Source organism: Anabrus simplex, chromosome 3 (genome assembly GCF_040414725.1).
Source record: "Anabrus simplex isolate iqAnaSimp1 chromosome 3, ASM4041472v1, whole genome shotgun sequence".
Classification (NCBI taxonomy): Eukaryota; Metazoa; Arthropoda; class Insecta; order Orthoptera; family Tettigoniidae; genus Anabrus; species Anabrus simplex.
This window is the reverse complement of record NC_090267.1, coordinates 67968247-67982058: the sequence shown is the minus strand read 5'-3', so window position 1 is coordinate 67982058 and position 13812 is coordinate 67968247. Positions and strand designations below refer to the sequence as shown.

Genomic DNA, 13812 nt, shown 5'->3' with positions numbered 1-13812 from the left:
TTAGGCCTTCCTCAAAACTACCACTTTTCTCAGCGTGAATACAATTATTTATGGCCTAGATTGTAGTGACTTTTTCCTAGATTTTGTTTACCGATTTTCGTTACAATATGAATACTAATAAAATAAATATTCAAGAATTAAATTTTAGGCCTTTTCCTAAACTACCATTTCACTCAGCATGAATAAAATTATTTATGGCCGAGATTGTAGCGACTTATTCTCGACTTTGCATACCGATTTTCATTAAATTATCTTCAGCCGTTTTCTCGTGATGCGTGTACATACATACATACATACATACATACATACAGACAGACAGACAGACAGACAGACAGACAGACAGACAGACAGACAGACAGACAGACAGACAGACAGACAGACAGACAGAAATTATGGAGAAGTCAAAAGTGCATTTCCTTGATACTGTGGACATGACTGATACAGAAATACCATTATTTTCAAATTCTGAGCAATGTACAGACAAAACTCTTATTTTATATATATAGATTATTATTATTGGGATGAATGAAGCTTGTAATTTTATGTGACCGATAATCTCACTGTCATAAGTCACGGGTCGTCATTTTTTTACGTGAAATCCAAACCACCGGACGTGACTTTTACCTCTAAAATCACTCGTGCATTAATTGGGACTCGAACCCTGTCCGTCTTGATGGTTCAAAGCAGCTTGACCGCTGCACCATCACGCCCTTTCTTGATTATTACTTACTGCGATATTAAATACACATTTTATCATTCAGTGATCATATTTGATGTGGAGTTCAAGATTTATTAGCCCCTCATGCCATGTCGCCATAGCACTGATTCGCGTGTGTAATCCCATGACGCTGTCAAGTAAACACGTGACGATCGCCTTTAACTGTATTACGCAGACATCATGCAACTTACATTTTTTTTTTTTCATAAAATGTACCTTTGTACTTCTTGTAAACAATATCTTAACATTACCAATAAATGTTACCACAATTCGCAGAATTAAAAAAAAAAAAAAAAGTAAAGGTATGTGAAGTTAAAAGTCCGTTCCATGTAAACCCCAATCGCTACATTTAAAATTTTGTAAAATACCTGCATCAGGTTTACAACAATGAAATTTGTGGAGGTTGTTATCATCTAGACGTCATTATGCATAAATCTCAATTTGTGTAGATGGTAAGTTTCATATATATATGTTAAAAAGAAATGTACAAATGTAAACACGCGACACTTGGAGTTGGCCTAGTATGTATCAAACTGAATTGCACTTTTTGAACCACTTGTTAGTGATGACCTTCTTCTTCTTCTTCTTCTTCTTCTTCTTCTTCTTCTTCTTCTTCTTCTTCTTCTTCTTCTTCTTCTTCTTCTTCTTCTTCTTCTTCTCCTCTACAGTCCTGAGAGAACCTTGGTCTCATGTGATATTTTCTACCAGCAATCCTAATCTGTTTCTGACTAATCAAGGATTCACTGACCGTTATAATTCTTTTTTCCGTATCAATGTCTGACGTGCCCTTTGAGGTTGTCTACGATGATGAGGTAGTCTTCAAGAGGTATTTCGAAAGCTTTCTCCAAAATACGTCTGTGGTCATTGCAGGTTGATCTGATTGTGGGGCATAGGTGATATGTAAGTAGGACGTCATCAGCAGTGTAGACCTAAGATATACAAATTTCTTCTCTTATGACAAATCTTTGCTTTCCCCTTGGTTTGTTCAATGGTTATTTTATTTATTTATTTGTATCAGAAGCATTAATACTATAAATACATATGTACTCTAACTGAATTATATACATTATAGACAAAGTCACACTTATCAAAAAAAAAAAGGTCTATACTACTTTTGCCCAGAAATTGGCGACAGCTAGTGCATTTTCTGTTGCTTGAAGTAGATCTTGTACTGTGCATGTTTTAGGGCACCTACTACACTGCAACAAATGAGACGTCGTCTGGATTGCACCACACTCACACAATGAAGACTCGATGTTGAAACCCCACTTCTGCAGGTTGCTTTTACATCTTGTCACACCTGCCCGTAATCTTTCAGATCTCCAAGTACTCCATTTCTCCATGTGACCAGGTGGTAGTTCTTCACTTAGTGTCAGCCATTCTTCGGAGCAAGTGCAGCTTGCGCACCACATATCAATTCGGGATTGCTGAGGTGTCCCGTTAAGAGTCTCTGTTGTTCTGAGGAAGCTTTTCCTTGATTTAAGTCTTGGAGTAACTGGCCTGTATCCATACAGAGGGTGAGCTTCAGATGTTTCCGCCTTCTTCCTCTCGTTTTTTGCTGCAACCTCTCGACGGATATCAGGAGGGGCAATACCAGCAAGACTGTACAATTTGTCCAACGGAGTAGGTTTTAGACAGCCGGTAATGATGCGACGGGTATCGTTTAAAGCAGTGGTTCCCAACCTTTTGTGGCCCATCGCCCCTTTCTGGAAGTTGACTAACACCTATCGCTCCCTTTTCATTTTCATTGTATACCTAATTTTAATTTGAAGTAAAGTGTAAGTAATAAAGCAGTTTTATTATTTTAAACAATTTAATACCGTATATAAAAACAACCACAGCAGTTTTATCCGGTCACTCTTAAATAAAAAAAAATTTAAATGTACTTTTTACAGATATTTTTAAGAACAAAGAAGTGAAGTAATTAACTAAGATCATTGACGTACATGTTTTCATTTTCAAAGTGGAATCTGGAAAAATTGAGAAAGTTGACAGTTAAAATTAAAAAAAAATAAATGAAAGTTTGAAAACTTGGTTATTGTTTTACCTTTTCAATGGCTGCCTTGTGCTTGGTGGATTTCACTTAAAGCTTGAATATCCAGCTTTATGTTCGCCAAGTTCAGGCACAAGTCTCCTTTGAGGCAAATGTCCAACTTATTTCTTTGTTTTGTGCGGGGCTGGACAACAGGACTAAATCCTTTTTCAACTAAATATGTTGACGGGAACGAGATGAGAAGTGGTTCAATTTTCCCCCACATTTGTGGATAAGTGTCCATAAGCTACACCCGGGCTAACTCGTAACCGCTCTGCTTGAAAGTGATTTTCGCCTCACATTTATACTTCAGATCTAGAAACTCCGTCTGCAAAAAATTATCAAGCTTATCCACAGCTTCAAACGAGAATGGATCTAGAATCCAATCCGGAATTTGTAAGTTGGTCAAATCTTCAAATCTTGATTCCATGTCAGTTTTTAACTGGTCAAGGTGATCAATAAAAATTAGGATTTTGTCTTTTGGGAGTTCAGGAGTCTCCTTATCTGACACTGAACAGTTTTGAAGGGTCAGCAACTGAACCAGCCTTTTACGGCCAATATTTACCTTGTGAATATCGAACTTGCCGATGAATGATGAAATGATTCCTTTGGCCTTGATAAGGTTCATCTTGTTTCCTTGAAGCCTTATATTGACTTTGTTCATTTTTTTCAAAAATATCTGTAAGGTACACAAGTTCCAACTTGCGTTAATTCAAATTCTCACTTAAAAGAGGATCAGACGTGTCGAGAAATTCAGTAACCATGTCAAATAATTCGAAGAAACGGCGCAAACAGTTTCCTTTGGAAAGCCACCTCACGGCCTTATGTGGAAGCAAGCGTTCGAATTCCTCATCATTTTCATGGCAAAGTTGTCGGAACAGACGATCATTGAGGGAATTAGCTTTGCTATTGTTGACACCAGTAATAATCAGTTGTAGGGTTTCATGCAGGACACCACTAAATTTTTTCGCAGCTAAGTGTTGACGATGAATGACACAGTGAATAGTGATGACCTCTGGCATTTCTGGGCTAGAAACCCAGCATGATGACCTGACATGGCAGGAGTACCGTCTGTTGCGCAAGTGCTCATGTTTGTTAGGGGAATCTCTTTTCCTCAAAATAATCTTGCACCACTTTAAAAATCGACGATCCTTTTGTATCAGTGATCAAAGTTCTAGCAAACAACATTTCTTCGGTAATTTCCTTTTGTTCATTGATAAACCTCACATAAGCTAATGGAATTGCTTTGTTATCAATCACAGTTGATTCATCAATCCGCAATGCAAATTTACTTTTTTTTTTTTTCAACATATTGGTGAGTTAGGATTCAACGTCCGTGACTATTTCGTCAATTTACCATGAAACAGTATTGTTGCTCAAAGGAACCGATTGACTTATGTTGTTATTACTATCCCGTCACCTAGCATGATTTCAACAATGTTTTTGGTAGCCGGTAAAACAAGAGTGTCGCCAATTGTGTGAGGTTTACCACATTTAGCAATCAATAAAGACACGTCGTAAGAAGCAAGAAGACCTTTATCAAGATCGGTTGCTCGTTTTTTAAATAATTCACTCACATTAGGCTGCTTATCAGCTTTAGCTTTGAGGTGTTTAGCTAATTTCTTTATTCACTTTATCACTGTGTACTCTTAATAAATGATCTTTCATTCGCGAAGGCTTCATAGCTTCATTAGTAGTAAATGTTTCATGGCACAAAAGACAATGTAGAAACTGCACATTTTGCGGTGACGCGATAAAACCAAATTTTAAATATTCAGCTGAGTATTGATGACACTTCTTATTTTTTGAATCTATTCGCATGAACTTCTACACTTCAAAACAAACGCAAGAAATACAGAAAAGACACGCACAATAACTAATGGTGAGGCACACAAAGGCTAGTTAAAACTGAAGACGAACGTAGGTCAATGGCAAGTGTATTGTGATGGCAGGAGGGTGAGGGGGTTGAGTCACCAGTCGGCCGCACTGAGCAACAATCGATGGTGACTGTGGAGAGGGGTGAGTGCAGTGAAGTCGCCGGTTGAGAATAGCTAGTGACTCGTGTTATCCGGCATCTTCTACTGTACAGTACTATTTTAATTTTTCCTCCTTTGAATACTCATCGCCCCCCAATCGCCCCCCACTTATTGATTGCCCCCCTGATAACCCAAATCGCCCACTTGGGGGCGATCGCCCCCAGGTTGGGAACCACTGGTTTAGAGCAACATCTACCTTCCTGGCGTGACTTGACTTGTACCATACTGGGGATGCATATTCCGCTGCAGAGTAACATAGAGCAATGGAAGAGGTTCTCACAGTAATGGGATGTGCCCCCCAGGTAGTACCCGTTATCTTCCTTATAATTTTATTTCTAGCTGCCACTTTTTGCTTGGTGTTCGAGCAGTGTTTCTGGTAAGTGAGAGCACGATCAAGGGTAACTTTGTAGTCTCAAAAGACAGAGATTTTGAGCTGACTTTAGACTTGATGGTTGAAAGATTCTTGTTGAGGGAAGTAATATTAAATATAGTGTGGATCTGTCAGGATAGAACCACAGATATAGTGGATTAATGTTTATTTCTGTTGTTTCAGAGAGCGCAGAGGAGTGTCTCTTTCTCGGTGGCCAGATCATTCTTCCCTGAGAGAACTCCCGAATGATGAGAGACTACGATCTCAGGAATTCAGGTAATAACTTTTGAAGGAGTTCTGGTTCACTTATTTTGCAAAGTGGGGCCCATTTAACATATACTGGAAAATAACAAAACAATAGTCCTTTTTCTTCTGTGGCTCTACTGTACTGTCCTTAGAGAACCTTGGCCTCTTGTAATATTTTCTGCCAGCAATCTTGATCTTCTGCCAGTATAGTAAATCTTGTATCCTGTTTTCTGTAGATCTCCCCTTGGCCTCTTGTAATATTTTCTGCCAGCATTCCTGATCTTCTGCCATTACTTAGTAAATCCTGTATCCTGTTTTCTGTAGATCTCCCTCAACTCCATGTGCTCAACTAGTTCTCTGTCAACCTCGTCCTTTTTGTCCACCGGGATTACTGTTTAATATCTTTCTTGGTATCTCTGTATCACGTAATGAGGATGGAGCCAGCAAGGACCGCATATGTTAACTTGGAGAGACATGTGGCAGGTAAACGGATGGTCGGAAGACCAAGAACTCACTGGATGGACGTCGTAAAGATGGACATTGCAGATCGGGGAAGGACGCTGGAGGACGTCATGAACAACAGAACATATCTCAATAAGACAGAATGGAAAAGGCTCGCCAACAGTACCCGGGAAACTGGAACTGTAAAATGATGATGATGATGAGTTTATATTTGGCTGTATAGTTGTTATACTTCTCCATGCTAACTGATGAACTGTAACATCGGCACTTAGCAACTAAAAGACACTTTACTGGGTGCTACCAACTTATGAAAACTTGCGATGCTGTTTCTTTTTTTTTTTGTTGCTATTTTGCCTAACGTCGCACCGACACAGATATGTCTTATGGCGACGATGAGATAGGAAAGGTCTAGGAAGTGGAAGGAAGCGGCCGTGGCCTTAATTAAGGTACAGCCCCGGCATTTGCCGGGTGTGAAAATGGGAAACCACGGAAAACCATCTTCAAGGCTGCCGACAGTGGGGCTCGAACCCACTATCTCCCGATTACTGGATACTGGCCGCACTTAAGTGACTGCAGCTATCGAGCTCGGTATGCTGTTTCTTAACACACTACTACACAGAACAAATTACAGCATGTATCTGCAGTAGCTATCCGCTTACAGTACAAAGCGCACGGCTGTGAGCTTGCATCCGGGAGATAGTAGGTTCGAATCCCACTATCGGCACCCCTGAAACGGGTTTTCTGTGGTTTCCCATTTTCACACCAGGCAAATGCTGAGGCTGCACCTTAATTAAGGCCACGGCCGCTTCGTTCCAACTCCTAGGCCTTTCCTATCCCATCGTCGCCATAAGACCTATCTGTGTCGGCGCGACGTAAAACCCCTAGCAAAAACAAAACAAAGCGCACGCCAAGGTATAACTCCAGGCATGGGGATTGGAATGCAGTTTTGCTCAAGGTCAAACTATCATCTGTCTACAATAATTACAAGGTCAGACTAGACTACGGCAGGCAGTGACGTCAGAGGGTAACTTCATTGCCTTCAGCGCTTGAGCTAAGATGCAGAATAGCCTACGGTTTAAGGCAGCGAAAATTATGCGATCAAAATAAAAATCCTTATAAACACTCATCAAAATTGGGGGTGCCAAAATTATGCAAGCACGAAAATTGTAACTATGTTTCCAGTTTTTCTGAATGCAGATGCAGGTGAAGTCATGGATGAATTACAGTCCCAGTTCTATGAATATCAGATAGATGATATACTAGATGGGATCGTAATGGAAGAAACAATTGATGTGCAGTGGTCTTTGATAGGAAAATTAAGAAGTGATGAAGGGAGCCTAAAATATGATAGATTAGTTTTTATTTTAACAATCCCTCACAGTAATGCTGAATATGATAGGATATTTGGTCAGGTGACTAAAACACAAACACAGTTTAGGTCATATTGGTGATGGAAACTTGGAGAGATTGTTGACTGTAAAATCAAGGCTACAGGGCAACTGCTTTCAACAAATCGTTAACAGGGTTTACATACTAGAGTGAAATATTTGTGGATTTAGATTCCACTAACAGTTTCTCTGGAAATATGTGCTAAGTTAAATGTGGATTTGATGACATGATGCATGAAGCTTGCTAGGATAAAGTACTGTATGTACTGCCTGAGACATGTAGAATAAGCAGTTTTTACTATTTGTACCTCCTGAATTTTCCTGGTTATATATCAAAATCGCCTGATTTTGATTTTGTTAGATTGTTAGGTATGTAATAATAACAATATACTGGGTGGTCCACCAGCCCCTTGTGATGCAGTTTTATGCATCCCTTTACATTTACTACAATTCTGAAAGACATCGGTCCCTCTCCCTAAACCGGGGTAATATAACCAGATGTGTATTTACGGGCTAGAAGACAGCAGGAATCATGAGCGCAACTATTAATTCATTGTGAGTACCTCAAAAGAATCCATAAAAAAGAGTACAGATATGCAGAACACATACTTTAAAACGAGGTGGACGCACAGACGGGGAGCACGGTACTGTATAGGGTGGGAAATGGGTGCTGTAGGACAAGTGTCGCAGTAGCTCACATGGCAAGCAGACAGGGAGGTATATGATAGTGGACAGTGCTCGAGGTAGGAGGTTCGAATCCCACATAAGAATTTTTTTTAACAGCCAGTTGCCTGGGATGTCGTAAGGTTACATACTTAATAGCTTCCAAGGACTGATTTGTTTATTTGACTCCGTAAAAGACCGTATGTATCATATTGGGTATGGTGCTGGGTTGGACGAGGATAAGGAGGTGATGGTCTGTGGCCAGTTAGCTACGTCGTACATGTTCCAAGCTTTGTAGACCACAGGTAGGGCAAAGTATGCCCCATTGGAACGATAACAACATGCGATGGCAGTCAGTATGTAGCTGCGTGAATTTCCATCCTTCGAAGCAAAGTTTATTCACTGCCTTGAGATGTATTCCAGCGACGAGTATGTGGATATGTTACTTATCTATGGAGAAGCTAGACAGAATGCATACTAGGTACAATGCCTGTACTCAGAACGCTATCCGGATAGACGACAATCGATGGGCATGACATTTCGGAGTGTTGAAAGACGTCTGCGGGATACTGCATCCCTGGGAAGGACACGGTCTGTTCAAGATCATCCTGTGACATCTGCTGACAATGAAGAGGTCGTGTTTGATGCTATCCGGCGTAACCCTGTACTAGCACACAGGTCATTGAACAGGAGACGAACATCAGCTGAGCATCTGTTATGCTGATATTGCATACCCACTGGTTTCACCTGTACCATCTACACTTACACCAGGAGCTCCAGGATCATGGTTTCGATGCCTGGGTGGTGTTCTGTCCATGGATCCTACAGCAGGTGGACACTGATCCTGCTTTTCTGGCAACTCTTTTATTACACTTCCACTTTCTCATATTGATGTCTCTTTTGACTGTACTACTGTGAATTTAAGTTTTATGATTAGATTTTGTCACTAACATTGATTGTTGCAATAAAGCAATAAAGTTTCTTTTTTTTACAATTGGCTTTACGTTGCTCCGATACAGATAGGCCTTATGGTGATTATAGGACAGGAAAGGGCTAGGAATGGGAAGGAAGTGGCCGTGGCCTTAATTAAGGTACAGCCCCTGCATTTGCCTGGTGTGAAAATGAAAAATCACAAAAAAAGTCTTCAGAGCTGCCGACAATGGCGATTCGAACCCGCTCTCTCCCAAATACAAGCTCACACTGCATGCTCCTAACCGCACGGCTATATATAATAGAAGTGATGGAGTCACTGGATATATTTGGGTTTGTTCTTGGGAAACTAGGAGGTTTCTTCATTCAACTTTATTTGTGTAAGAAGGCAAAATTATGTATAAATATGATTCTGTGCAACACTGGAGCAAGAAATGGAAGGTGTCTGACTCGCTCTGTTTTAGGTCTGAGGGTGAACGGAAAGTGCAGTCTCTTTCCCGGGTGCCAAGTTGTACTTCTCTCAGAGATATCCGGTATGAGGACAAATCATTCAGGGCCCATGCTATTCAAGAATGCAGGTAAGTGATCAGTTACAGTTACAGTGAAATTTGGTCAACACGGAGTTTCCCTCCAACTCCATGTGGTGGTCCTTTGGCAGGAAACTTGCATTTGCCCTCCCTCTTGGAGCAGAGATTGCAGTCTTCTGGACAAGATCTTCGGGACAGAGCATCAAGCTGAAAAACATGCTTTATCTTGTAGAGATCCTCCTCACTCATTTTCCGTCTGTCTTCCTCCTTCTTCTGATCTTCTATTTTCACCTCCACCACCTCCATCTTCTTCTTCATCATCTCCTGATCTTTCTCCACCTTCCTTATCATCTTTCTTATTTTCTTCTCCATCATATTTTGATCTCCATTCATCTCCTTTATCATCATCTGAACATTTTCTATCTTCTTTTTCATCATCTTCTGGTATTTTTTCATCTCTTTTATAATATTCTGGCCATCATCTTCTGGCCTTCTGCCTTCTTCATCATCTTCATCTGACATTCTTCCATTATCTCCCAGCCTTTTTCCTTATCATCTCGAAGAGCTCTCTCTCACTCTCACATAATTATTGGCTATTTGCAAAATCTCTAATCCTCACAACAGGTGTTAGCTGGCTGGTATTTACCTAGAATGGGCTGTTCCTCCAGAATGTTGATTTTCAGGTCTTGCCTTTCACTTCCCATGCATCAGACACTTAACACAGCAGTTCCATTGCAGACAGTTTAGAACACACGGAAATTGGCTATCACGCTGCATGATACGGTATACTTGGCTTGACTCCATATAAGGCTGATAACTTACCCAGTCAACTCACGTATCTGCTCTACACACTTAACTACTCAACATATATCACTAGGCAAGACAATAACACAGTACTAACTCAACACCTACTACTAAACAAAGACAGCAGTGCTAACCAGTACTCCTTTCCAACAACACTACTACTGTCCACTAGTCCACCATGATGACACTCTCTCAGCGCTCATTACTCCAACATCACTCTTGAGCATTCTGAGTCTGTTTGTTCACGGTGAGCCTACTTTTATATCCTACTTCTATTCCCTCAGGACTTCCCACTTTAATAATTTTAATTGCTAGAACCTTCAGGTTGTGGCTGGGAAACAGATATTGTAGTTTCGCCTTCCAGAGAGTCTGTGGAGACACCAGACAAAAAGCACAATGCTAGGAGAGGTCGTCACATGCCCTCAGGTCGTTGTGGATGTTCACGGCCTAACTCACTTATACCGAAGAGGGCAGGAACAGAGCTAAGATTTGCATGAGCACATAACAATATGGTTATAGAGTTTAGGCTCCATGTCCAGTTATTTCCCATCAAAATGCATGCTGTCTTCAAGACCAAGCTTTGATCACTCTGCCAACATTCACAGGTTTTGTCTACATCATATTTTTGTGTAGCGACTCACTTCCCATTTTTTTCTGCACATTATATAACTTTTTAGTTTGAATTTTGCACTGGGTATGGATAATCTCTAGATCTTCTTACACTTGTCTTCAAGTAGGTTCATTCTCTCATTAGTCCAAGTTCCTTTACATCCACTTCTTCTCATACTCCCAACAAGCTTCTTTCTGTTTCTTAGCTCATGAGGAGAGTGGGTATCAACACTTATTGAGGGACCATGTTGACACATCTTCAGTCTTCATGTGTGAAAAATAGGATAAGCTGAAAAGTGGGTGGACACTGGAAAAGGGAAGACACATAGGAATGTGAAATTGTCCCAATCATTTTGTGTTTTCATGTTTTCCCTTGTCTCCTTTTCTGTTGTTCCCTCTTGTGAGTCATTTTGTTTATCCTATTATGTGTTCCTAATTATGGTCTTTTTTTTTCAGTATATGAGTTTTTTTTTTGCCTCTCACTTATATTTACCGTATGCGTGAGTTAAATATCATGGCTCAGGTATCTCACATTTTTCTTTCAGTGCTGCAAACTTTGCATGATATAAAGATAAGTTCTTCTCTTCTAAATATGTCTAAACGTACGCTGCTCCATTTATTGATCCTGCTGCAACTTCTTCTATTCCCGCAGGACTTCCCACTTTAATAATTTTAATTGCCAGTTCCACTTTGCCTCATCAATGTCTATTTCAGGTGTACTACTGTGAGTTTAAGTTTTAACATTAGTTAGATTCTATCACCAACATTGATTGTTGTAACGGAAGTGATGGAATCATATTCTTGTGACTCAAATTGTCCATGCAACCCCAGCTACATGGGTCTGATCTTGGAAAACTAGAACCTTCAGGTTGTGGCTGGGAAACAGATATTGTAGTTTCATCTTCCAGAGAGTCCGTGGAGATACCAGACAAAAAGTACAATGCTAGGAGAGGTCGTCACATGCCCTCAGGCCGTCTTGGAGGTTTCTTGGTTCAACTTCATTCTTGCGGAAAGGCAAAATTATGAGTGAATATGATTCTGTGCAACACTGTTGTGAGATATGGAAGGTGACAGACTTTCTGTGTTTTAGGGCTGAGAATGAACAGAGAGTGCAGTCTCTTTCCCGGTGGCCAAGTCGTACTTCTGTCAGAGACATTCAGTATGAGGACAGACCAAGCAGGGTTCATGCTATACGAGAACACAGGTAAGTGACCAGTTACTTGGTCAGCATGCAGAATATAATGCAAGAGGTAACACTTGCTAAACAAAACTGAATGAAAGGAGTGCTGTGGCATTGAGGTCAAAAGCATTTAGTGTAAATGATAAAGTAACATGGAAGGAAGAAAGATTAAATTACTTATTAAAACAAGATGTACTGTACCATAATTGAAACAAAATCATAACCCACACTTCACTTCGGTGTGTAACAACCATTCTGCTTATAGTGTATATTGTAATACTAAAATACCACACACTGTCCAAAGAGAACTCAACTGTTGTCCCCTCTCGTCGCTGTCATCTAAATCTCTACATTTCAGCCATCCTGTATTCATCTTCATCTGACCTGGATGAATTTTCTCTGTTCATTCTGGTCCATGGCTTAATTATCTTGGCATAACTGGAAGTCTGTACTACTACTACTATGAGTTTAAGTTTTAACATTAGTCAGATTCTATCACCAACATTGATTGTTGTAACAGAAGTGATGGAATCATATTCTTGAACTCAAATTCTCTATGCAACCCCAGCTACGTGGGTCTGATCTTGGAAAACTAGGAGGTTTCTTAGTTCAACTTCATTCTTGCGAAAAGGCAAAATTATGAGTGAATATGATACTGTGTAACACTGGTGTGCGAAATGGAAGGTGACAGACTTTCTGTGTTTTAGGGCCGAGAATGAACAGAGATTGCAGTCTCTTTCCCGGTGGCCAAGTCGTACTTCTGTCAGAGACATTCAGTATGAGGACAGACCAAGCAGGGTTCATGCTATTCGAGAACACAGGTAAGTGACCAGTTACTTGGTCAACATGAGAATATAATGCAACAGGTAACACATGTTAAATAAAATTGAGTGAAAGAAGTGCTGTGGCATTGAGGTCAAAAGCATTTAGTGTAAATGATAAAGTAACATGCAAGGAAAAAATATTAAATTACTTATTAAAACTAGATGTACTGTACCGTAATTGAAACAAAATCATAACCCACACTTCACTTCAGTGTGCAACGACTATTCTGCTTTATAGTGTATATTGTAATACTAAAATACCACACACTGTCCAAAGAGAACTCAACTATTGTCCTGTCTTGTCACTGTCATCTAAATCTCTACATCTCAGCCATCCTGTATTCATCTTCATCTGACCTGGATGAATTTTCACTGTTCATTCTGGTCTATGGCTTAATTATCTTGGCATAACTGGAAGTCTGTACAGATCCCTCATGGAAGACATTCTTCACATCATAGATGTCATTGTGCTTCACTGGGGCCGATGACCTGGATGTTAGGCCCCTTTAAACAACAAGCAGCACCATCATCATCATTGTGCTTCACTTTTAGTATCTTGTAGAAGTCAAGGTATTTTGGCTTAAGTTTCAGTCCAGATCCAGCTTCAGTCCTTTTTTATAGCTACTTCTCCACTCCTGTACTTTGCTGGTTCATGTCTCCTAGCATTTTTCTGTAAGACGCGCTCACTATCACGGCGGAAGCCGAAAATGCAATTCAAAAGTTACTGATAGAGAACCAAACAGAGACTAGATATAATATTAAGAAAAAACTTTCTAATTTAATAATAACTGAAGCAGAAAATTAAGGAGAATGGTTTGATTGCGACTAAGGCGGACAAAGGGAAAGTGACGGTCATTATGAACAAAGAATCATACATACAGAAAACCAAAACCTTTTTCGCAGAGAATTCATTCAAAATTATAATAAAAGACCCGATAAATATCATCCAGAGAAATTTAAAGCAACTTCTTAAACGATCTTCTTTCATCCTTAATGAAAGGGAGTCCCAAAAACTTATTAATA

General features: G+C 40.0%; 1 protein-coding gene across 1 annotated transcript in view; it reads left to right on the top strand.

Moving 5' to 3' along the window:
* The window catches only part of LOC136866656 (trichohyalin), a 185328-nt gene that overhangs the window by 79486 nt on the left and 92030 nt on the right, over window positions 1-13812 (top strand). Inside the window, exons 8-11 of the mRNA XM_067143774.2 lie at window positions 5340-5432; window positions 9310-9423; window positions 11876-11989; window positions 12673-12786. Coding sequence (XP_066999875.2) covers window positions 5340-5432; window positions 9310-9423; window positions 11876-11989; window positions 12673-12786 — 435 coding nt within the window. The remainder of the gene's footprint in view (window positions 1-5339; window positions 5433-9309; window positions 9424-11875; window positions 11990-12672; window positions 12787-13812) is intronic.